The 24,863-nt window shown below is 40.5% G+C and overlaps 2 protein-coding genes across 4 annotated transcripts; both read right to left on the bottom strand.

The window, feature by feature from the left end:
• Positions 1-1,612: 1,612 nt before the first annotated feature.
• On the bottom strand, positions 1,613-20,249 carry mmp15a (matrix metallopeptidase 15a). Of its 2 annotated transcripts, XM_044356669.1 has the most exons (10): positions 19,247-20,249; positions 17,079-17,227; positions 15,674-15,796; positions 15,265-15,584; positions 14,054-14,215; positions 10,278-10,687; positions 9,916-10,054; positions 5,726-5,876; positions 5,437-5,552; positions 1,613-4,446 (listed from the first exon to the last, which is right to left on the bottom strand). In XM_044356669.1, exons 1-10 carry the CDS (start codon positions 19,370-19,372, stop codon positions 3,968-3,970), a joined length of 2,175 nt encoding a protein of 724 aa, XP_044212604.1. In that variant the 5' UTR covers positions 19,373-20,249; the 3' UTR covers positions 1,613-3,967. The 2 variants fall into 2 exon arrangements, with proteins under 2 accessions (XP_044212604.1, XP_044212605.1); XM_044356670.1 differs by lacking the exon at positions 19,247-20,249 and having other exon boundaries at positions 17,104-17,182.
• A 503-nt stretch (positions 20,250-20,752) lies between these two features.
• On the bottom strand, positions 20,753-24,863 carry zpd (zona pellucida glycoprotein d). Of its 2 annotated transcripts, none has more exons than XM_044356671.1 (10): positions 24,696-24,863; positions 24,461-24,512; positions 24,262-24,369; positions 23,041-23,249; positions 22,747-22,904; positions 21,839-21,953; positions 21,606-21,733; positions 21,323-21,506; positions 21,104-21,209; positions 20,753-20,923 (listed from the first exon to the last, which is right to left on the bottom strand). In XM_044356671.1, the coding sequence occupies exons 1-10, from the start codon at positions 24,714-24,716 to the stop codon at positions 20,808-20,810; spliced, it is 1,197 nt and encodes a 398-aa protein (XP_044212606.1). In that variant the 5' UTR covers positions 24,717-24,863; the 3' UTR covers positions 20,753-20,807. The 2 variants fall into 2 exon arrangements, with proteins under 2 accessions (XP_044212606.1, XP_044212608.1); XM_044356673.1 differs by having other exon boundaries at positions 24,461-24,543; positions 24,696-24,862.

Raw genomic sequence — 24,863 nt, 5'->3', positions numbered from 1 at the left:
CATTATCAGCTCAGCAGGGGATAAGCTGGGTGAAAAGGTTGATGACACAGACCCTTGCCTGAAAAATGGCAGCACCACACTGGCTTCAATTGTAATTTAACATCTGGATAAAACAGAGGACAGAGGCAGTGTGAGAAAAGCCTCGAGGGAGAGGAGGAGAGTGAATGTGAGGGTATGCAAACTGAACAACTCTCCAACTTTGGTGGAACTTTCCAGGAAACCATAGTGGTTCAAATTTTTTTATATTTTTTGCTAAATGTGTTGATAATTCATGTATTGTAAATAAGATCAAGAACAAGGGAAGAGAGAAATGAGGGATGAATATCAGAGAGAGAAGATGAAAGAGATGAAAGAGAAAGCGGGTGCAGAGGTAAAGCTCCAGTGGATGATCTGTGACAGCAGCTAATCCTGATTACCTCTGACATAAAGACACACAGGAAGGTGCTCTCACTCACTCACAACACACAAAGGCAATTACGCAGGAGAAACACACACAAATGCAAACACACACACACGCACCGTTCCTTTATTAAAGGTAGTAACACCACAATATAAAAGTACTACATTAAGAAAAAAAGTTCAGAAGGATGAGCACCAAATATGTAAAAATTATTACAGAAAGAGAGAAAGAGTCTTATGTATTTAACAGGGACAGTGCAGATTAATAATCACTGCTGTAAATGCACCAGAATTAAATAATGGGCTGTTTTTCATCTGTAATCCCTGGACAGATGTTACATTGTCAATCTAAAAAAAGAATGTAAGATTAAAATAGTATTCTCTATTATAATATTTTATTGAATTATCCTTGTAGTTGGTTGATGTGTAATTTCAAGTACTTTATATACTGTTTGGTATTGTAATCTATAAATGAGCATCACATCTTATTAACTGATCTTATGTTGTGAGTGAAAAGTCTTGCTGGATGAGCATTGCCATCATCCACACTAAAAATGTATTTTTGTGAAGGGAATAAATCTTTGCACTTCTTTGCAATTTGAACTGAACTATTCTTCAATTGATAGATGAGTACTACCATGTCTGTAAATGTAGAGAATTATGGGTGAATTATTGATTTCACTTCTTTTGAAGTTATTAGTTATCTTTAGTTAGTGTCACATTCGACATTCAGTGACAATCCACATGAAGCTGATTCTGTTAGGCACATGGTATTCACATGTACATGTGTAGCATTTATTATGGTAAAAGTGGTTCAATGAAATCATAAAATGGTAAAATAAGTTAATATGATAAGTAGTAACTAGTGACTCCAGTTGTTAAAATGTAAAAATGTAAAAAAGTAAATCGGCCAAAATTATACTCATCCGTACTACGCCCTTCTAGTACTGCATCTGTGTATAAGCACACATACACAGACAAGTTTTTACATGAGCTTTCATTTCCTGGTTGACTTTAGTTTATCAGTGTGTGTGTGTTCGGTGATTTAAGTAGTAAAACATTTTGAGGACTCAGAGTGACATTTTAGAGGCAATGACTCCCTCTTGTGGTCAAAAATAAGACCTTAAACTCGACATATGCACAACAGGTTAAAGGTGTATGGTCACTACAACATGATGCTGATAACTAAGTATGACAAACAAGAAGACATATGTTGCTTTAACCTGTGAGTTTATTGTGAAATCTTTAACGTACTCTACACAGGAGTGCACAGGCCTTACAGAACATGCCCTGCATGCATCAACATTGTCGTAATAATCTACTGCTGTTCTCCTCAAAATCCAGAACAGAAACAAAATGTACAAAACTACAAATGATAAGTAGAATAAAAAAGGGAAGAAAAGCATTTAAAAAAGACTTTCCCTCATGCTATTTGTAGTACAAAAAAATGCCCCCCGATATTCACAGAAAAAAGGCACAATGAAACATACAATAGGCAAAGTAAGCGAAATGTAAAGGCACCGACATAAAGCAAAGGTTACTGGTGGTAGAATGTGAATTATTGCTTTACACTAAGACAAGTGAGGTAAAGACAGACAGACATATAGATAGTGGGAGGAGAAACACACATCACATCCTGCAAATGTGAAGGATGTGCATTAATTATCTGTAAAATGTTTGAGCTTACTTTCCAGAAGAGGTGAGAAGAAGATTAATACATATGAGAACACAGAAGGGGGGTTAGGTACAGCAAGGAAACAAAAAAAAAAAAGAGACAAGACTGAGAATGGAAAAACTAAAGGAAAAGAGGGAGTGGCCAGAAAGATAGAAGAGGAAGGGAGGAGGGGGTTGCAGAGGAAGTCATCTTCAGCTCACAACAACGAGCTGAGTGAAAACAAGACAAGTTGAAAAAGAAGGAGCGGACTTTGGCCGATCTAGGTCAGGAGGCACAACGCCAGCGCTGTTCTCCCCCTGCTTTCCCCCTCGCTCCTCCTTTTCCAAAGAATAATGCAGAGGAAATGCTGGCAGAGGCCTCCCTATCCCCTCCTCAATCTGAGTTTCTTTCTTTCCCTCCTCATCTCATTCTCTTTCTCATTTCCTCCTTCTCCTCACTCTCCACCACCACGTTCATTCCTCCTCCTTCTTTTACATTTTTCTGCCCCCCCCCCCCCTTTCCTCATGCCTGACACTACTAAATCAGCAACATGTGGGCTTAATGGAAACCAGACCTCGACCCCATTCTTCTCTAGCCTGCAGGCTTCTCCCTTGTACACTTAATTATATTTGACTCTATTTAGCTTTAGTATGAAAAAAGGGGATACAGTGAGGCAGAGAAAGACACATACTGCTTGTTTTTACTCTTCACAGACTGACTTTTTACAATTTGTAAAAAAAAAAAAAAAAAAAAGAAAAAAAAAAGTAATATTTCTCAATTCTTCTCGTTAAAAGTGAATAAAACTTCCCTCTTGTATTTCATCCCGGCGCTGGCACCAGTCGTATATCAACATGCCTCCGCTGGGGTTGTGTTTTTAGTGGTGCAGTCTGAACAGTTATCGTGGCTGTTGTGGGAGGAGGGGAGGCTGGAGCCCTCATGTCTGTGTGCAAAAACTCTATATGTGCCTTTGTTTAAGTAAGTGGTCTCTTATGTGTGTGTGTGTGCATATGTGGACATGCATGCACAAGTGAGCGCAGTCGGGGGGGGGGGGTGAGATCATGTGACATGTGTTGGTGCATGTGTGTATGAGAGAAGGCAGACATAATGGGCTCAGTGGGAGACGAGCGGTCATGGACGCACACAGCTGTCTGACATTCCTTCGCTGGTCGGAGGACGAGCTTCCCCTGCTAGTGTCTGTGTGTTTAATAATCACGCACATGTCTGCAGTGGAGCAACCTCAGCAAAACGAACAACAAAAAAAACAAAAAAAACAGAGTAAGGAACATTAAAAGTGCAAATTCTCTGTTATAAACAGAAAGAAATATGTAAAGGTTGGTCAAACATATGGAAGACTTGTCTATGGCTATAAGCAATCATGTTCGTGTGTATGTATTGTACAGTATGTTTGCTTCTATATAATGTATGTGCTTTATTGACTTCGTCTGCATTGACACTACAAATAAACCATCCTGTCCTTCATCTGCACTATTAGAATTGATAGAAAAGGCCATTCCTAATGTGTCATGTGTCTTTTACAGTACACCTAAAGTGGCTGACACACCGTTTTTTTGCAATGGTGTGATGGAAATAAATGTGATTTTTATGACATAGGGGTACTTTTTCAGACATTTGGAAGGCACAGGAGAAAAACTTGTGTCAGGACTGAAATTGAGGCCAGCAGGGAGAAACGCACCGCAGCTCCAACCTTAACAACTCCTGCATTATTTCACATCAAGCTATAAAAGTTTCTCACAATGAAGCAAGGGGCCCAAAATGGTGAGGTAACTCCTCATCGGCTTTCTGAGACTAAGTACTGTGTTGAAGCTTTCTTTCCACCACTGCCATGAGTCGTATTTTAATGCCAGCGACTGCACCGGATAAATGATAAATACCGCTTCCATCAGTTCTAACTCTTCACACCCAGTCCTGCAACGACCGCTTGCAGTGCACCAAGGCCCTCGGCGTCTCTTTGTTCTGCACAGTCCTGAGGATGGCATAGACTAGGATGAGGATGCACAGGATGAGCACCAGTGGAACAGCCACCATGATCAGGGTCATGACCTTTGATTCGTTGTCGGCCACTGTCACCACCACGTTCACCTCTTTGTCGTCCTCTTCCTCTGAGCTGTCAGGCTTTGAGTCTTTGTCTTCCTCCAGTTCTGTGTCTTTGTCCCGGCCCCTGTCCGGCTCTTTGTGCTTGTCTTTGCCTCTGTCTGAGGGGTTGACAGGTTTGTCTTCTGGTTCCTCCTCAGAGTCTGTGTCGGGCGGAGGGTCAGGGACCCCCACACAGCCCATGAAATCCTTCAGGATGGAGCGAGGGTAGCCTTTTTCTGCTTCCGTCTTGAGGTTGTCAAATCTCCAGTAATTGCTGCCTTTGTAGAAGTATGTGTAAGCTGCATGAGGGAAAGATAAAAGAGATTATTTAAAATGTGAAAAAAATGTTTCAGTCCTTCAGTTATTTGATCAAATTTGTTTGAACAAAAGACACAATTCAATGTAAAAAAAAAAAATCAATGTAGATGTAAGCAGACAGAGTCTGACATGAAGCCATATTTAGCCACTAATTCTTGTCCTTTTATTCATTTATTTAAACATTTGTTTTGACAAGATAAAACTAAGTTCAGTTTTTTGTGCAAACAAAAAGCAGACACAGGAATGTTTCTTAAGGGACCATTTTAGCCTTTTCCCTTCCATCAACATTATCAATATTCCACATGTTGCCCCAAGGGCGTTCTCTAATAAGACCCAGGGCTTTATCTAACAAGTATAATACATGATTAGACATTAAATATGTTGCTTTTGTGCAGTAAGATTTGGCAAGAAGATGCAAAAAGAACCACAAACAATGAACAATCTCATTGAGGTACATTTCTGGGTGTAAATGTGGCTCTGTATATCTATCTATCAATCTCTCTCTCTCTCTCTCTCTCTCTCTCTCTCTCTCTCTATATATATATATATATATATATATATATATATATATATATATATATATACACGTGTGTATATAGTTTGGGTGGAGATGAGATCTGACTGTTACAGAGTGCAGCTCTGCCACAAATCTAATTTCCAAAGGAAGGACAGGCCAACCCTCAAACCAGAGCTCTCATTCCCTCCCTCCTCTCTCTCTGCTCAGCCTGCCCCAGCCTTACTGGTCTCAAATGTAATTTTTTCCCTCTCCATCTTTTACACACCCCATTTCACCCCTCTAACCTTTCATTCTTTCCCTCCCTCCCCTTTTTGCCTCTCCTCACTCATGCTGTTCTCTTGCACAACTTCAATGCGCAGCTTTTGGTGTCTTCATAATGTAAACAGAAGTTGCTTTTAATGTTCCCTTCCTCCAAATAAAGGATGTATTTAATGCATTTGAAGTCATTATTTACCGCCATCATCACTGAGGAAGGCTCCTCTGGGTGAGGGAGGGATTCTGCCCCATCTGTTGATTGGTTTGGGGAAGTCTGGGTCTGTAGTCCCTGTCTCCTCATTGTATCGCCAGTACCTACACACAGAAAATAAGATGTATGAAGGCGTTCAAAGATGAATGCAGTGTACAAAATCTTTCCATTAAAACATGGAAATTGGTCATGAGAAGGTGACAAAAAGTACTAATTCTTATATAATAATAATAATAATAATATATTATTTTTAAATGTGTTCATGTCAGTAATATACCTGTCTCCAGTGAAAAAGTATGTGAATCCGTTGGGCTCCCACCAGATTGCTGTGTCGATGCTGTGTGCAGGAACTCCTTGTCCATACTCGTGTAAGGGCTGTGGGTATCCTGGCAGCACATCAGCCTCCCTGAACACCCAGTATCTATCATCTGTAGGGACAAAAAAAACATATGTTTCACTAAGGAGACATGAGCACATTCAACACATGGAAGGAGAGGAGGATATGAAAGAAAGTTAGCAAGGGAAAGGAACAGAAACAAATGCAAAGAAAAAGCAAAGACAGACAGTGTTGATGAGAACATATGGCATAGGTCATAAGGTTTACTCACCCTTAATGTAAAGCAGAAAGGACAGGCAAAGTAGAAATGGTTGGCATATCACCTATTTTCCAAGATCTCCTTGTGTGGCAGCCGGTTTCTCCCTAAACCCTAACCTTCGGACACACTTCAAGCCACTTTCCACCTCCACTGCCAGGCCACTGCAGCACTGTAACATGGGTGCTTTTACTAATCGGTGTACACTTGTATTTAAATGCTTCTGAATTGATGTTTTGTGTACAGGTTTAATCAATTTAACTCTACCATGGTCAGTCCCAAGCCCAGATGTGAACAACAACTTAATTGTTGAGAACTTAGTCCTAGGAGAGAAAAGTTTTTCAGCTCGAAGACTTATGACGTTGCATGGTGAAAGCCAGGAGGCCCTGGAAGCCTCAGGTCCAACCACCCTTCTTTCAACCAGGAACAACATCACCTCGGAACATGGAACGTAAAGACCATGTACCAAGAGGGGAAAACCACCCAAATAGCAGCAGAATGAAAAATTACAACCTTACACTACTGGGAATCAGCGGCAAGACTGGGACAGAAACGATTGATGAGTGGAGAGATATTGCTCTATTACTCTATTGCTCAGGTCAAGAGGATGATGCCCCACACACAAAAGGTATAGCACTTCTGCTATCAAAATCTGCACAGAGCACTGATAGGATGGGAGACCCATGGACCAAGCTTCATTCAGAACAAAGAAGCAGAAGATTAAGATAAGCATGATCCAGTGCTACGCACCAACAAATGATAGTGGAGAAGAAGTGAAAGATGAGTTCTATAACAGACTTCAGAATATTCTGGGCAAATACTTTGAAAGATGTCACCATCCTTATGGGAGACTTTAATGCAAAGACTGGAGAAGATAACATTGGATACAAAGAGGTGATAGGAACACACAGACTTGGAGAAATGAGTGAAAATGGAGAGATGTTGATAGATATTTGTGCATTGAAAAAGCTTGTCATTGGAAGCAGCATCTTCCCCCATAAGAAGATCCAAAAAGCAACATGGGTATCACTAGATCATATCACAGAGAACCAAATAGATCACATCTGTATAAGCAAGAAGTTCAGAGGATCACTACAGGACATGAGAGTAAAAAGGGGAGCAGATGTAGCATCAGACCACCACTTGCTAACTGCTAGACTGAAGCTTAAGCTAAAGAAGAACAGGACAGAGGCAACAGTTGTATGATACCGCCAGAAAGATGTCAGGAAAGTATAGCAAACCGCAAGATCAGTGAAAGATAAAGAAGGTAACAAAATTATGATCAAAGACGGTCAACTCAATAGATGGCGGAACACTGGGAGGAACTGCTTAACAGACCCTCACCACCAAATCCCCCAGAGATATCCAACCAGCAGAAACAGATCTCCCCATCAGCTGTGACATACGCAGTAGGGAGGAGATCAAAGAGGTTGTATAGAAACTAAAGAACAGCAAGGCAGCAGGACCAGATGACATCCTGGCAGAAGCATTAAAAGCACATTTGGATACCACTGTGGGGCTGCTGTATCCGCTCTTCTGACAGATCTGGGAAGAAGAAACAATACCGTTGGACTGGAAAGAGGTGCTTTATTAACAAGCTACCTAAGAAAGGAGACATGGGTAACTGTTCCAACCATAGAGGGATTACCTAACTCTCTGTGCCAGAGAAAGTGTTCAATATACATCCTGGATAGAACAAAGGATGCAGTTGACCAACAGCTAAGAGACCAACAAACAGGATTCATGAAGAATTGATGTTGTGTTGACCAGATTGCCACCCTTTGTATTATCATCAAGCAATCATTAGAGTTCCTTACTATATGTCAACTTGTCGACCATGAAAAAGCTTTCGACAGTGGGAGACCCTCTGGAAGCTTTTGAGATATTATGGAGTGCCCATTTAGCTGGTGAACCTCATCAAAAATAGCTATGCTGGAATGACCTGTAGAGTGATACATGAAGGACAGGTTACAACTTTTACCAACCAGTTTGAGATCAAGACCGGGGTCAGAAAGGGTTGCCTATTATTTCCATTCTTGTTTCTACCAGCCATTGACTGGGTAATTAGAACAACTGAACAAAGAAAGAACAATGGACTTTGTGGACACTGCTGGATGATCTAGACTTTGCAGACAACTTGGTACTGCTGTCCCATAGCCACTATCAGATGCAAGATAATACCACAACATTTGCAGCTACCTCCCCACAAGTAGGACTTAACATCCATAAGGGAAAGATGAAGATCATAAGGATGAATGCAACCAGTGCTGAACTAATCACACTTGTAGACAGGAGGCTTGAAGAAGTACAGTCCTTTACCTACTTGGAGAGTATCATTGACAAAGAGGGAGGTACAGAAGCAGATGTCAATGCAAGAATAGGCATGGCAAGGACAGCCTTTTTACAGCTCAAGAACATCTGGTGCTCTAGAGTCTAGAGTCTAGAGCAACAAACAAAAATAAGAACCTCCAACTCCAAAATCAGTGCTGCTTTATGGTGCCACGACCTAAAGAATGACGAAGGCCATAATCAATAAAGTGAAAACTTTTATTAACAACTAACTAAGAAGAATTCTTAATATCAACTTGCCAGACATGATCAATGATAACGATCTGTGGATGAGGACACAACAATTATCAGCAGCAGACGAAATTGGAAGAAGAGGATGGAGATGGATTAGCACACACTGTGAAAACCAGTGTCTAACACCACCAGACAAGCTCTGACATGGAACCCTCAAAGGAAGAGGAAAAGAGGCCAGCCAAAGAACACCTGGCGACGGGACCTCCAGGCAAACATCAAGAGACTGGGATACACCAAGTATCAGATAGAAAAGAAAGATCATAAATGAGAACTCTGGAGGTCCCTTGTCGACAGTCTATACTCCAGGAGGGGTGTCAGGCATAAGTAAGTAAGTAAGTAAATCAATGTGGATTCATGTGGCCAACACTGCTGCAGGTAGTGATGCATATACTATCCAAGAATGTTATGAGATGAGATGCAAAACATGTGTGACCAAGAAGCAGACATAATGGAAACAACAGAAATCAACATTAACAGAACTCTTCTGCTGAAGTTAATGAGAGCTAATATGTGCTCAAAAGCTCCAGAAATTCTGAAAATGCACAACAAATCATTTCATAGCCTGATTGTAAAAGTGAAAGTGCTGCAGCTGTGCACATCTGGAACAGTGCAGTGGAGAGAAGGCTGATGCAATCCTCCACTTCTCTCTCGAGGCCTTTTGGGGCTCAGCTGGACTGGAGTCGTAACGGGCCAAGAGCAGCTGCCACGCCGCACAGGCGTCATTCAAGACACTCAGTGAACTCAGTAACACACTGAGCGATGCAGTCATACACTCAATACTCCGTCTCTATTCGTAGCCATATTGTCAAAATGTTGAAGCAGTGAATCATTTGGACAGAGGAGTTATTTTCTTTTTCAAATAACTTCTAATGTTTTAAATATTTTTCTGTGTGTGTGTGCCAGATACGAAGAGTTATAGCTGTGCTGAAATATTACCATCTCCTCGTAAATCAGGCTGCGCTAGGGGAAAAAAAATGCTGAGTTTGCGCTGGTTCCTTTTAGTTTGACCAGTTCAAATCAAAGCACAGATTTGTTTCACTCCCCATTTTGTGTTTATAGAGCACACTCTTAAACAGCTCTGTGCTGGCTTCAGCTTTGCCCAGGGAGAAATAACTGTGAAACTTTGTGGAAACTAATCTACCTTTTGTTGTGCCCTTAAGCAAGCAGCTAAACTATAAAACATACTCTCACAAGAAGGTTTTGACAAAGCACATCACGCAGTCTGTTCAGCATGTGGGCGCCATCTTAGCAAAATGACAGATTTTATTGGCATTAAATGGCTGTAACATACCTTTAAAGAAGACAAATTTGCCATCGTGGCGTTCGTATGCTGCGTCGATGTCACTGGGCAGACCAATCCAGAAGACAGATATTGGCATGGGATAGTTATCCAGGACCCGGTTCCTGCGCACCCGCCAGAACCAGCGACCCTGCACAAGCAAGAAAGCAAAATACTGTTTATCTTTCACCAAAATTATTTATCATTCCCTTTCCCTCTTGTGACACTATTGTTGTGATGTGAGGCAAGGTCGTTAGTTCATAGATTTGGAAATGTCCTTTCCTGTGCAGGTCAGGGGTTGTAAAAGCCACACAGAGCAGGCTTGATTTTAACACTACATCTGTATCGATATGATCAATAACTATATTTCTCACCTTGAAAACAAACATCTCCCCCCTCAGCATGGTCACCGTGTCAAAGTCCCCATCACAGATGTTGGGGGCCTGGTTGTCCGGCTGCTTGGGAGGCCGGGGAGGAGCAGGGGGCCGGGGTGGTGGTGGAGGAGGGGGGACATCTTTTCTAACGGGCGGCGTAACAGGGTCTGGCTCAGGCTGGGAATTGGTGGGGGTGGAGGTGGGGAGGACGGGAGGCGAGGTAGGTACTGGCCAAGCTGGGGGATCCGGGCTATCATCAGTCGGGTTCGGTGATTCAGGCGGGGTGTCCGTGGGAGAAGAGGAGGTGGGCTCATCATCCAGAGGAGAGGAGGAGGTGGGGGGTTCATCGTCGGGATCGTCATCAAGGGTGGGAGGAGAAGTGGGTGGATCATCAGTGACGAGAGGTGGACCTGGGAGAGAAAAGACAGAGCCAGAGTTTAAAATAAGAAGGGGAACGTTTGACCACATATAGGATGGTCATTTGTTTTCCATCTCTCATATTTTCATCTAAAATGCAAAAAGAAATTTCCATCCAAGATAAACTGAATTCCACCAGCCTGTCTGTGTGGCATCAGACATTAATAGCATATTTTATTCTCTGCCCCTTTTCCCTCACAATATCCTCTCTATCACTCCCTCACACAAAGAAAATGTAATTTTCCATCTTGTGCAGCAGCTATAAGCTCATTTGATTGACTGTGACTGTGCTGCTCTTTGGAAAAATCAGCCCTGCCGGTTGCTAAGAGAGAAAAACACACAGATACAGTCGGTTATGTAATATGTACGGACAGCTGAGGGGCTTGAAGACATACTGAGTTACACTGAGCCAAACACATTGCTGAGAATATATCAAGCCTTGTGTTGGCCAGTGACTCAGCTATCAGTATGTGGAGAAATTCAGCATCTTCAGCATTTTAACCTGCAATGTAATCTTCAACCTGTAAACATAAACAAGTTTGTGTTTGTTTCCAAGGCTCTGATTTTTCCATTGAGGCTTTAGAGTGATTTAGAGCAGTGATAGGGGCACCACAATACTCTGCAAAATCTGTATACAGTATACAAATTACTTTATGTGATCACTTAACGTGTACATTTTTCAATTTATGTAGTCTATTCATTAGTTACTTTCTCCAATCTGTGTCTGATTGTGTTTTATTTTCCTTGGACATATAATAAACAATTCCTTACTATACAGTGTACTGTATTTTACAGCCTTCAACAGTTCATTGAAGTAGCTGATGAATGATCTACTGTATTAGTTGGCTATTTTCATCACAGGAAAATAAATGACTGTTACCAGCTGCCAGGAACGGAAATATGTCTACCACTCCACACAATGAACGGGACAACACTTTTGAAAGCCCCTGTGCAGTGACAGGCAGTTCTGTTGAATGTTACACATCATTATTCTCTAAAGGATAAATACAGTCCTACTGCAACTTGAAGCTGCAACCATTGTTTGTTTTAGGGGCAGCAGGACAAGCTGTAAACAACACTGATGTATTATTACCTTATGTTATTGCCAAAAAGTTGCCTGTTTATGTATTTAGCCTTTAGGGAGCAACAGTAGCATTAATTGAGAGTCGCTTTTCTCACCACTTGACAAATGTAAGTCAGATAGTCACTCTTCTTACAGCTCTATTTTTGGTCTTCAGGGGAGGGAAATATCTGGCTCTTGAGCTGCTAAATGCTCCACTATGCTGACCAGCTAGTCGCTAACTTTGTCTGTCTGTTGTTTGGTGCTGAGCATTACAGTGGGTTTTTTTGGATGAAAACAGCTGCCTGCTGTGGCAGATAATGATGATAAAGAGTGGTGAGAGTGAACCAAAACAGTAAAGTTACAGGCCTGAAAACCAAAATGAGCTGAAAGATGCAAAAAAAAAAAAGTTGGTGATTGTCACTACAAGCAGCTCCTTTCACATTACACATAGTTATTGATCCATTCATAGTACAAAAATATGCATTAGTGCAGCTTTAAAGTAAAGTAAAATAATGAATGCAGAGTTCTGCCTTTACAATATTGTTTTATCCTTGTAAATTCTCCCTTTTTGTCAGATGCGTGTATTTAAATATCAAGTAATTTAACACTTTAAATGACATTATTTCACAAGTGCATTTGTAATATAACTGGCTACCATTTACAGAAAGTAACAAAGTAAGTAATGAATTTTCCAGCATTGGGCAGGAGCTGAACCTGCTGATTGTTCCTGTTAAGCCTCTGTGTCAGACAAGATAAGGTGAGAATCTGATGAGGAAAAACTAAGCTCAGAGGGAGGAAACTGCCAATCTCTAGCATTAAAACCTCTTCAAAGGAACCCAGATGTTTATTTCTACCGATGAAGTTTATGCTGAGTTAGTCTATTTAGAGTGTGCAGATCCTTTTCATTAACACAGTCCATTAAATCTGTCTAGTAAAGGAGGCTACTGTATAATTTCAGGCAAAACATTTACCTTACAGTATTTACAGCAGAAAACCAACAAGATTTTTTCATATCTAGTTTGGAAAAGGAGATGACCTCCTGCCAATGTTCTAGTTTGCTCTGGTGCAGACCTCTAGTGTAGGCGTATCAATAGGCCAAAATGGTGTGGGTGTGGAGAGATTTTGGGTGCACTGGGGGAAACTTAAAACCGTACACAGCATTCCCAAACTGAATTAGATTTTTGATCTGTTATGTGATACCAGAATTGTGACCAGGACACCACAGTGGGCAGTAAAAAAATGTGGCTAAAAATGCAAAATGTGAATTTTGTCTAAAGCAAAAGAAATCATAAATGATTCAGTGTAAATGATGTCTGTGATAAATTCATGGCTGCAGTTTAACAAAGGCGGTGTTTGTTCTGTAAACACAACTCTAATAAGAGCACCACTTCAATAGAAACAAACAAACACAAACATAGAGTACACTCTTATACACACATTCTCCTTATCTTCTACCAACAAGAACACACACACACACACACACAAACACACACACACACACACACACACACACACAACACACACACACACAAAGATGTCATCTGTCAATTAACAATACCATCCATTCACGTGGGGAGAGCATGAGAACATCATAACGGCATGCATGACATGCTGTTTTGAGTGAATATCATTGCTGTTGTGTGCACTTGGTGTGTGTGTGCGCACATGTGTGTGCGTGCGCGCACATATGCACAATGCTTCAAGGTCAATGCTTTACAAGGTTTCTTGTCTTCCTCTGACAAGAGTACAATTGTGATACGAGTGTGATATAAGCTCCCTGGGCACACTGGGTAATGATGTTTGTGTGTCCCTGTCAGGAATGGAAGATGATAAAAAAAATCCTCAAAAGAGAGATATTTTGTTGGTGTAACAATGATAATATTGTAGATGTAGGGGTGAGATGCATTTGCAATTTTAATTGCCAAGCAGTTTAATATCATTACAAGGTACTCTCACATTGTACTTATCCTTATGTGTGTGTTCATGCGTGTATAAGAGGGGGAGACAAACAGAGATTTGCATGCATTTTAGGGCATAAATATGCCAGAACGTCAGAAAAAATACTTAATACTTTCACTCCATTATTAAATTAATTGTGTGAAAAATATAAATAGACAGGGAGCCAAAAAAACATGTCCATATAAATTATTTCATGGTATTTATAACCTTCACCTAATGTATGGTTCAGAAAAGCGGATTTACTATGCTACAGAGCTACAAACAGAAGGGTTTCTTTCTTTAAATAGCTGTGTATGCATGGTTGAAGGAAAAAATAAATACAGTGTGTGCTTCTCACCATACATGTACTGTATTCCCTTGATGTCATCTTCATGCAGTGTGAAGTTATGTGTGTGAATCCACTGGTAGAAAGGAGCCATTATGGCACTGGGGTTGTCTGAGTGCTCCAGACCCAAAGCATGGCCAAGCTCATGAACCGCAACCAGGAAGAGATCTATACCTGCAAGACACATACAGTGTGTGACTAATAATTAGTCAAAAATATTCAATTCAAATCATGTTTGTCTAAAATAAAGTGCAACAAAAGAATGTTACAATAATATATAAAATATGATACATATACATTCATTTTAAAAGTACATGTAAATTTCAAACACAGGAACTTTTAAATAGAGTTTGTGCTGTTCATTTTTCACAGACTGTAGCATCTCCTGCAGAAAACAGGAAGCAGTGCTAATTGAAAACCAATTAAGGAATTTGCTTTCAACTGTGGCTTCTGTGCTCCTGCCAGCTTCAGTGGCCTACTTCTCAGGACACAGTTCATTCACAACGTTCCTAAAAGCTTTCCAACACAAGTGATCACACAACTCCAGCTCTTGACATTCACTAGATTAAATGGAAAAGACCTGGAGCTGCACTGAAATAAGTCCCATATAAAACCAACCTGTGACAATCATAGAGGCATCATATAACATTATTCCACAGATATTTTTCCTCTGTGTGATCTCTGTACTCTCTGATAATGTTGCTGTTACAATTTGAAGCATTTCTGAAACACATAATATGACATTCTCAACCATATTACAAATCATGACAAGCTACAAAGATTGTTTGTGTAACATTATGATGTTTACTTTGTACTTTCTGAGGAAAACATCTTAATTAAATTAAGCTAATGTATTAACAACAAGCCAACAAGCTAACAAGCTAATCAGCTGGTTAGATCTTATTAGGATGGGTTAGGGTTAGAAAGTCACGGGTTCATCCAGCCCTTTTCATTTTTTTATTTACTTTTTACTTATCATTCTATTTTATTTAGTATCATTCTTTACCCTTTTTAAAATCATTCTTGTTTAATTTTTCTCTATTGGTAAGACTCAAAAACTCTTCTGTGTATTGTAAATTTGTATTATAAGACATATATTGTTTATTTCAAATGTATAATTCTAAGTTTTACACTTTGTATGGCCTCTCATGTGGAGAGTTGTGTTTTACACGTTTTAATTGTTAAAAGCACAATAAAAACAAAGACAGAAAAATCAGACTAACCTTGTGGGTTTTGGTTGTCCAGTGTCCAAGGCTCATCTGCATCAAAGTGTGTATCCCCTCCTATTCCTGGCCCGGGGTAGTAGGCGTGGGCCAGCGACCCCCCCTCGCCATCAAACAAGGACATATCACCATGGTAACCAGAGGCAAACAACAACAGGATGTCAGCGAGCCCTGCCTGGCTGCTGTTGCTGATGCTGCGTAGAGCAGGTAACTCCTCAAAGGTGAGCGGTGTGACTCGTTTCCACACATCGAAGGCCTTGCGGATAGCATCATAAGTCCTCTCCTCTCCCAGCGAGGAGGGGATGTACTGGTTCATTATACTGAAGCCAGAAGAGACGGCATATTAGACTTGGTATGATAAACAATCTATTTCATTGTCTTTCTATTTCTATAAATCAATGATGTAAACCTGTAGGTGATGTGGTCCTTGTCCCACTGCTGTCCAGTGAGAGCATAGCGTTTCTTCCTCGCTCCATCGTCTATCTCCTCTGCTTTTCTGTCTGGGAGGCCGCAGCGAGGTCGACGCATGGCCCTACACAGCCAAACATACACATATCACAAACAATTAAAAACACTGTTAGCTATAAAAAGTTCTATAAAAGATTCCTCAATGTGCAGAAGCAATATGTCATTTTTCTCAAGTCTATCAAATAAACCTTTATACTGTTTGTTGTAGGTTTTGTGATTTTTTTACTGTAATTTCTCATCTTGTTTTTTTCAGTCTCCTCATTAGGCTGGAAAGGATTTTCCTCAGCCAGGATTCAACCAGTGCAGCAGTACTTCTCAAACTGTGTTTTATTCCTTTTTTCAGGGCTAATCTCTTGAAAGCAAAACAGTAAAAATGTCTAAACCTTGAAAAAAACATATATTGGTCATATTGAAGCTTTAGTTTGACATTTTAGGAAAAACCCTTATTTTCTTTTGTGTCGAGAGTTATATGAGAAGAATGATACCACTTTTTTGTCTGTACTGTAAATATGAAGCTACAACCAGCAGGTGGCTAGATTAGCTTAGCACAAAGACTGCAGACAAGGGGAAACAGCTAGCCTCATATTTGCATAACAGTGCCTCTAAAGCTCACTAATTAACACATTGTATCTTGTTTGTTAAATCCATACAAAATAAGTGTAAGAACAACATGTTGTGGTTTTATAGACGGGTCATGTGCCGGACTATTTCTTGGCCAGTAGCGGTGACAGCAGCTAACTGGCTGCTAGTTGTAGCTTTATTTAGCATAAAGACATGAAAGTGGTATCAATCTTTTAATCTAACTCTCAGCAAGAGAGTGAATAAGTCTATTCTCAAAATGTCAAACTATTTCTTTAAGACTTTGTTATGTTTCCATAAACCTTACACACAGTGTGAGAGCAAAGGCCTTACACAATTAATCAATAGCAAGAGGAGATATGAGCAAAACACAACTGTGACGTAAGTGTGACGTAAACCACCATAAAAAGTTATTAAATGCTGGTCCTGTTTCAGCAGTCTTTGGTAATATCAACACAGTGTGGCAATATTATTGTGCGTCGGGGAAAATCCAGTGTTGTGAAAGAAATTGGTTCAGGATGCCTGGTTGTTAATGTGAGGTTTGATGACACTGCTTTCTCAACGGACAACTGAAACTTGTGGCCATCTATCATTCCATCTATACCATAGTATACATAAAAAACAAGACATTTAACTTTTAAACATCCCACAAGATCTCTGGATTCAGTTTGTGGTCACTGCACATAAGTTTTTTGGTATTTCTGCCATTTTTTTTGACAAACATCCTGTAGAATAAAACCACAGCTACAGAACAATATAGAGCTTACGCAACAGTGGCAGGGTCCATCTCACCGGTCACCTCCAGGCCATAGAAACGCTGCATGTCACTGATGGCTTTAGACAGAATCTGAGCCGACTGCATGGTGGACATCTGCCTGCTCGCCTGGGACAGGTAGCCAAACGTACGAAGCCACGTCTGTGAGAAGAAAGTGAGGATTCAGTTTTACTTAGTCTGGTATGAGAAATGTTGCTTAGCACACGTGTGAGCAAAGCATGTTTTATACATGTGTATGTCAGCCACAATTGTAGTGAGGGAGGCAATGTTATGCTAATCCAGGAAGAAGCCGCTGTCTAAATGACTGCAAAAAGCATTGGAGGAGTTAAAAGAGAAAAGAAAGTAGAGATAGAAACCAGATGGCTTCCATTAACATTACGACATTCCTGCTTTCTCATTCCTGCGCCTTCTCCTCACTGACAGCCAAGATGAAAAGAGGAGAGGAGAGGAGAGGTGAGGTGAGGAGAGGTGACGAGAGAGAGGAGAGGAGAGGAGAGGAGAAGAGAAGAGAAGAGAGGAGAAGAGAGGATAGGAGAGGAGAGGTGAGGTGAGGAGGACTGGAAACAGAAAAACAAAAACTTCACAGTAATCAAACTGTATATCAGTCCTGTGGTACAAAAGATAAACACACAAATCTGCCTGACAGTCTAATGACATATCCTGAATTGTTTCATGTTCACTGACAGTCAAATATGTGGAGCCACGTAGCCAGGAAAACAGAACGTTGTGCTTTTGGAAGGGGGGGGGGGATCCTCTGTCAAGTTTTAAGATCTACCCTTTAAGAAAAGACTCGAAAACAACACCGCGGGGCTTCTCACGCAGCCGGATCATGAGACTTTCACGCACAAACACGGGCTTCGAGCAGACCACACATACAACACATACCCTCAAGTGTGCACACATAAAGAGAGTAAAGTTTCTGCATAGCATAACAAGTTTCAACTAATCTGATGTCAGAGCAGGTTTATTCACCACAGTGCCCGAAGAACATGAAAGAGAAGAAACAAGAACACTTATAAGGTTGTGAGACATGGCTGAAATCAATATCAGAATATTAATATAATGGGGTTTTTTTTACATCAGTATATCACAACATGGCAAATTTACAAAACCTACATGTAAAATAACCTAATTGATGTTCAATACAATGAATTTTGTTGCTTTTACAATAACGGTTTGCATCGGCTAATGGTAAGATTTTAACCCTCCCCACTGATGTTCATAAGAACTCTACAGACACTTAATCAAACACTATAATGTAGCTGTAGGCAGATATCAGGACATAAGTGTTTATTAATGTCTTTGTCACAATTAATAACTTCCATTCATCTGTAACCGGTATAAAAACGGTTACTGAATGATTGATAGTACAGTGTAACATCACTCTAATCACATTTAATTCCTTCACAAGAGATTTAAAACGTTCATAATTGTGTTCATAATTCTTGAAGACATGTTGAGCTTGTAGGTTCATCCTTCACCTTGGAATTAGAAATTTGACAGGAAATTCTTAACTCGTGGTCGACTAGGACCGGGTATTTCCCAACACAGTATGGAACAAAACAACAAAAACATGACAGTGAAGAACAAGTATTCATATTGATATGAACTATAACAATATTTGATATGATTACAACTGCGATACATAATATTGACAATCAATCACTATCAGTTTGTACACCAGTTATAGATGCTTCCTAGGAGAAGTTTTAACTGCAGTGTGTTACTGTAACTGCGTACAAACTGCTTATAAATGTTAAATAGGGACAGTTAAAATAAATTGTCAATGGAATAATTTTTAGGGGCTGCAGACTTTAGTAAAATTGAACATTATATAATCTTAACCTTTTTCCATGTGTGTGCCTCATGTGTACTGTTGTTATTTGGAAAAAGGTCAAAAGGTCAAATAACATTCTTGCTGTGCAACAGCTGATGCTTTGAGGATTTGGCAACACAAACATGAAGATTTGAACCCACTGAACCGCTTATGAGTAACTATAATTGTACAATAAAGTGCACAGAATTGAAGAGAGATTTCTTCAAAAAATATATACTATGTTATTGTAATATTCTCACAATTGTAAAGTACTTCAAAATACCATAATGGAATATTTTGACCATATATATGTACCTAGACCGACAGACACTAGTATACTGTACCTCTGCACTGAAGCCTTCTTCTTCTGGGACATCTGCCACAGTGCTGCACAGCATCAGGGAGAATAAAGAGGCTGATGTGATTATGATTTGTGTCCAGGCTTGTTGGGATGCCATCTTCTTCATCATCTACAGCCTGTGGTCTCCAGATGGACACAGAGTTGTGGAGTGATGAAGAAAAACAGCCGTGCAGCTTCCTCCAGCAGGCAGGGATACAGGACAAAGTGCTGGACGGTTTTCTTCTTTCCTTCTCCTCTTACATTTAAATCACCAGCTCCGCAACAAGTGAGCTATCTGCTCATTTTTGGAGGCGGCAGATCAGAAACCCCGAAAAAGTTTAATACGCAACTACAGTAAAGGCGCATTTACAAACCCTCCGAAAATCAAGATGATACTAATCCATTCCTGGTTGCAGGCAGTCCGATTTGACCAGGGACATCAGCCTCATGGCTCATCCAAGTGTTCACACAGCAGTTTCCTCATGCAGACAGAAAACAGTGTAGCCAGCGGGCAAATGAACTAGTCCTTGCCCCTTTCCGACGTTCACAATGGCTGATCGGCAGCGGACAGAACAGTAAGAAATCCTGCAACAAGTCACCTTCCTCTCACTGCAAACACAAGCGGCTGCGCACACTAATTAGCAGATTTAAAATTAAAAAGTGCATATAGTTAAACAGTTTCTAAACTTGCTGGAAAAATATTGCACACGGGTACGAAATCCTGCAGAACTCTGCCGGGCGATCAGGTTTCTCCGCACTGCTTAGCACCAGTAATGGACCTCTCCGGTTTTTCACTCGGAACGTAAACGTGTTGTGCAAATGTTTGAGACCACCAACAAACAGATCTGGTGAAAGATTTCTAATGATTTTCCTTAGAAGAGGGCCCTCCTTCTTAATAAACCAGATCCAGATCAGAAGGCCAGATGGTCAGTGTGCCATCTGCTGTTTTTAAAGGAAAACTACAGTAAAATCCCAGCAGCTGGTGCACATGACCAGAGACATACTGTATATGCATTAAGAAGCAAGTTTTGTTCATGTGTGAAGGCATCTGATTTGATTTAGAATATTCACTGTTGCTATGCATAAGCTCTAGCAACATAAAAGTGTGTATTTTAACATACATTAGCTTGTGGTTATGTCATAGTTGGGATCATGCATCCCTCAAAGTAAAATGTTTAATTCAACTAGGTTAAATAGACAACAACTTCCATGTTGACTTGTTACAGGCAGGTGTGACAAATAAAACTGTTGTACTATACCAGAGCACTGGCACTGCCTCAAATGGCAGTCATTACTGATGTTATGAGTTGCACCTGTGCTTTTCCATCCAGGACCTACAGTGCAGTTATTATTCGTTTGCAGCCCAGAGAAAACATTGAAGTCACCATTAATAACTTAAATTTTGGTCACATTTGTGCCCAGTTTGCAGCTTATCTCACTCATTGACCCTTCTGAGACACAACACTTGTTTTGGGAATCAAATATCAGGACAGGAATAAAAGAGCACATGAACACTCTTTAAAGTTTTATTCAAGCTGCAACAGCAGCAGTTATTGTTGTCAGCGCTACTTAGTTTGTGCGAGCCTCCTGCTGCCAGCCTTGGCAACGGTGATGAGGATGATGAAGAAGAAGCCCACAGTCCAGACACCTGCTACAGGCAACACCACTGTCATCAGTATACCTGAAAGAAATGCCAAAGAGATAACAGTGGTACCTACATATCCTCATCAAATCCAGTGGGAAACATTGTGATCACATCTAAAGTTATGATTGGAAATATCGCAATGTATTTATCCAACACAGTTAACTCCCTGATCATACGAGGAGAGGAAACACAATGTGGAAACAGTTACTGGCTTACTGGATTGAGGTCGGTCCGGAATTTCGATTCTGATGGGTCCATATGACAGGAGGCCCTGGGCCGGGTCTCCTCTCACTGCTTCTCTCTTACTGATGGAATTACAGTTCTGTAAAAGAAAACAAAAAACTGTTTCCTGGAGCCATAACAGCAAAGTCAATATATCCTATAAACGACACAGATCCTTTCATGGGTAAGTAGGCAGAATGCTGATGAGCTCACAGGCGTGCAGGACTTGTGGTCGTCCGGCTCACAAAGCTGCACAGTGCAGTGCAGATACAGGTCATGAGGTTCTGCTGTGAAGCGAAACATGTCGAAGCTGTAGCGAATGGTGGAGCTTTCTCCGTTATGGCCCGACTGTCCCTTGCTCATGTTATGGAAGGAGACAGTTTGGTCGTTCACACACCTGGGTAAAGAGATGGAAAAGAGAGACAGGAATGATACAGTATGCGTCATAGTAAGTAAAGCGGAGACGCACTGTCAGTACTGAGACAAGCTGTCTAACCCATTCAGAAGCAGAGTGTGAACCGATCCCTCTGTAGTGTTCGGCTGAGGAGACTGTGTGGCCCAACACTCATTCACCCGAAGCAGGAAGAAATCTGCAGGCTCTGTCACCGTCACCTCCACGTACACCTGGATATATTTTTTAAAATTATTTGAAAGCCATCACCGACATGATGAAAACACCAATTTGATCAATATTTGGTTAACCTGGTGAGTGACTGAACGTTTACCTACCTTGTCTCTGAGTTCAATGGTGGGAGCGCTGCTGTAGGCCTTACTGTAGGTGTGGTCTGTGTACAGCATCATCTCTATCGTGGCATCAAGTTCATCTACACGCATCACTGTCTCACTGTTTGTGTACAAAGGAGTGTCAAGAAAGTACAAGGTCTGTACAGTGACTCAGAGCTCAGATTAACACTATTGATAGCTGCAATGTTAACCTGTACCGAGTAATTTGATCCCCAAAGAAAACTCAACACAAGGTCCAACTTGTTGCCTCTGTTATCATGTGATGACAAATGGTCATACTTTGGGAAGATCATAACCTCTGTCTTTGTTCAAGGATGGTCTCTGGTGCTGGATATACTGTAAATGGCCTCTTTTTTTCTTTCTCCATCTGTCCACTGACTGCTGGTCGATGACCTTTGACCATTTCCCAGTCAACGCTGGGAACGCTTTTGCTCTGGAGTTCACAGACAATTGATGCTCTCTGATGTTATGTTGTCTCCCAAGTATTAGCATCTGTTATGTGATCAAAATTCCATTTTTAGGTCACACAATAACAACTAAAGCATCTCCATCTGCTGAGGAAGACCACAAGATGTGGTTGAAAGCGTTGGAAACAAATTAGTTAAGTTGGACCTTGTGTTGAGAACATTTTTTTTTTGTGTCAAGCTGCTGTTTCCACCTTTAGACTCAACTGTAATGTTTTCACATTGGCTTTTGACAGTTGTCATGGCTTTCTGTTTTGGAACAACTCCTCAAATCTGCACATGTGCGTAAGAAATTCATTTGATTTCTCTTTTCACAGAAATTTGTACTTAACATAAAGGATTTCCCTTGATCTGAAATGCCTACACAGATTAAATAAATCAGAAGAGTCCAGAGTATGAGGATGATGTAAAGTTTCTTTCCTTCCTTACCTGGAGAAGGGGACGACTGGGAAAGGCAGGCTGACTCTTCTGATGTATGGGTAGACACATGTATAGTCCATCTTTATTACTGGATCTCTGATGATGTTTCCAATAACCTGAGGGTCTGATAGTAGACTCAGGGAATATGAGATGTGAGTAAAGTTTTTCTGTAAGAGGGGAAGAAAGATAGCAAAAAAACAAACAAACCCCAAAACAGTGATGTTGACTTGCACTTGTGTACTGTAAACTAAATCTGAAATTGACCACTGAAAGTAGACCTTTTAGATAATAGTTAAGTTGTACCTCCAGTGGCTTGCCTCCACAGGTCACATATTTGTCTTTAGATATCCTGGACATGTAGTACGGCACGTTGTCGATGACCTCTCTCTGAGCACGACATGATTTGTTGGGCAAGTGCAAAGACTCCAGCGGCACGTTGTGATACTTGAAGAAATCTTCTACGGCTCTGATTGCTATGTAGTCTCTGTCGCACATGACTTTGATGTGTGCATCTGGGAAAACAAAAGTGTTTTGTTTTGTTTTTTTGCTGCAGGAATTGAATACTTGAAATTTGTTTGGTTCCAACATAAAAAAAAATACAGTAAACAATTCATGAAGGTGCCAATTAAAATACTTTATAAGTTTTTATCTGGCTTTAAATTCAGTAATGTGAAAAAAGTGATGTTTCTATCCACCTGGTGATTGTTGTTGTTGTTATAACAGCATTGATGATAGCTGCTTTAAGTTTAAAGGCGCACTGTGGAGTAAACAAACTGTAAACAAACTTCATAAGACTTCATAAACTGTGTTCTTCATAAAACATTTGCAAAGTCGATTTTTTTTTAAATTTTCAATCCTGCATCGTTTACATCCATGTTTACTAGAAGTCTTCTTTGCTGCCTTTGCCGACGCAATGTTGTGAGGTTTTTTTATGCATTACCACGATCTGTCGATCAGCAGAACAGCAAAAAAATGGCATATTACGTCCCCCCATATCTTTACTAATATGATGAATGTGTTAAATGGACAAAACTAATCCTCATAATCTTCAAGTCTTTGAACTACATGTGTAAGAATCCATTAATGGTCAATATATTGTATGTCCTCTGTGACTCTGCAAGGTTCACTCCAAAGTCTGAAAAAAATAACCCTGATGATGTCATCAGGGTTGGAATGGAGACTTAAAAAGTCTTACAAACTGGAGGCACAAAGTTTGAAAGATGTGGTTGCATTATGGAAAATTTAGAATCCAATGTTTTTGCAGCTTGACCCATAATAGACTAGAAACTAGGATATCGCAGTCTGTTTTGATTTTGACCACTTAAAAAAAAAAAAAAAAAAAAAAAGATAAAAACACCCCTTTAAGAAATGTGCTGCTTTGGAAATGTATTTATACTTAAAAGTTTAATAGGAGTCAGTTTGTCATGGTGACTATCTTGCAGACATTGCAGTGTCAAATTGAGTAATTTCGGGCAACCTTTGAATGAATTACACAACATAGGAGAAAATAGAAGCGTTGCCTACTTTTGTCGCATCGGTCAGCATAATATCCTTTGGCACATTTGCAGCTTCTCTGGTCTTTAGACAGAACACATCTCGCTGGGTCAGTGCAATGCTCCACACTGCAGATTCCTACACAGAAACAGTAATGAAACGACTCTTACTAACACAAGAAAACAGACCACACTTGACATTTCATACCAGTGTGTTCAGACATCCTTACCCGCAACCCAGTGGCGCGTGAGGCCGAGGAGAAGCACGAGGGTCACGCTCAGCTGGTTTGAAGAATGAATATTTCCACTTTAACTGTGTAAAGTGTTGAATTATTTATTAACCTTCTAGCTAGGCTATTTTTATCTGTTAACCTGTCTTGTACAAAAAAGCAGCACCCCTGAGCTACACAAACAAACATTTAGCTTACTTTCCTTTCTCTATTATGCTCTTCTGTCTACACTCACCTTTAAGCCGTTTAGTGTCATTGCTGTAATATTTTGCGCAGAAATGATAAATGTCTTTTTTTTTAAACGCGATATTTGCCGTCAGACAGGATGCTCTCCTCTGTTGCAGCTGTTCTCATCACCTGCTGCTCTCCAATTATAAACACCTGTCGTCTGTAGCAGTGGTGA

The sequence above is a fragment of the Thunnus albacares genome, chromosome 7 (genome assembly GCF_914725855.1).
Source record: "Thunnus albacares chromosome 7, fThuAlb1.1, whole genome shotgun sequence".
NCBI lineage: Eukaryota > Metazoa > Chordata > Actinopteri > Scombriformes > Scombridae > Thunnus > Thunnus albacares.
This window is presented reverse-complemented; position numbering and strand designations above follow the sequence as displayed.

What these genes read in the sequence shown, in the direction of transcription:
- zpd (XM_044356671.1), bottom strand. Translation starts at nt 24,716, where the DNA reads ATGACACTAAACGGCTTAAAG. An exon ending in TGACACTAAACGGCTTAAAG is followed by an intron (nt 24,513 to 24,695) that starts GTGAGTGTAGAC and finishes TCTTCAAACCAG; the next exon opens with CTGAGCGTGACCCTCGTGCT. An exon ending in ACCACAAGTCCTGCACGCCT is followed by an intron (nt 21,210 to 21,322) that starts GTGAGCTCATCA and finishes TTTCTTTTACAG; the next exon opens with AACTGTAATTCCATCAGTAA.
- mmp15a (XM_044356669.1), bottom strand. Translation starts at nt 19,372, where the DNA reads ATGATGAAGAAGATGGCATCCCAACAAGCCTGGACACAAATCATAATC. An exon ending in ATGGACCCTGCCACTGTTGC is followed by an intron (nt 15,797 to 17,078) that starts GTAAGCTCTATA and finishes TTGGCTGTGTAG; the next exon opens with GGCCATGCGTCGACCTCGCT. An exon ending in AAGGACCACATCACCTACAG is followed by an intron (nt 15,585 to 15,673) that starts GTTTACATCATT and finishes TTCTGGCTTCAG; the next exon opens with TATAATGAACCAGTACATCC.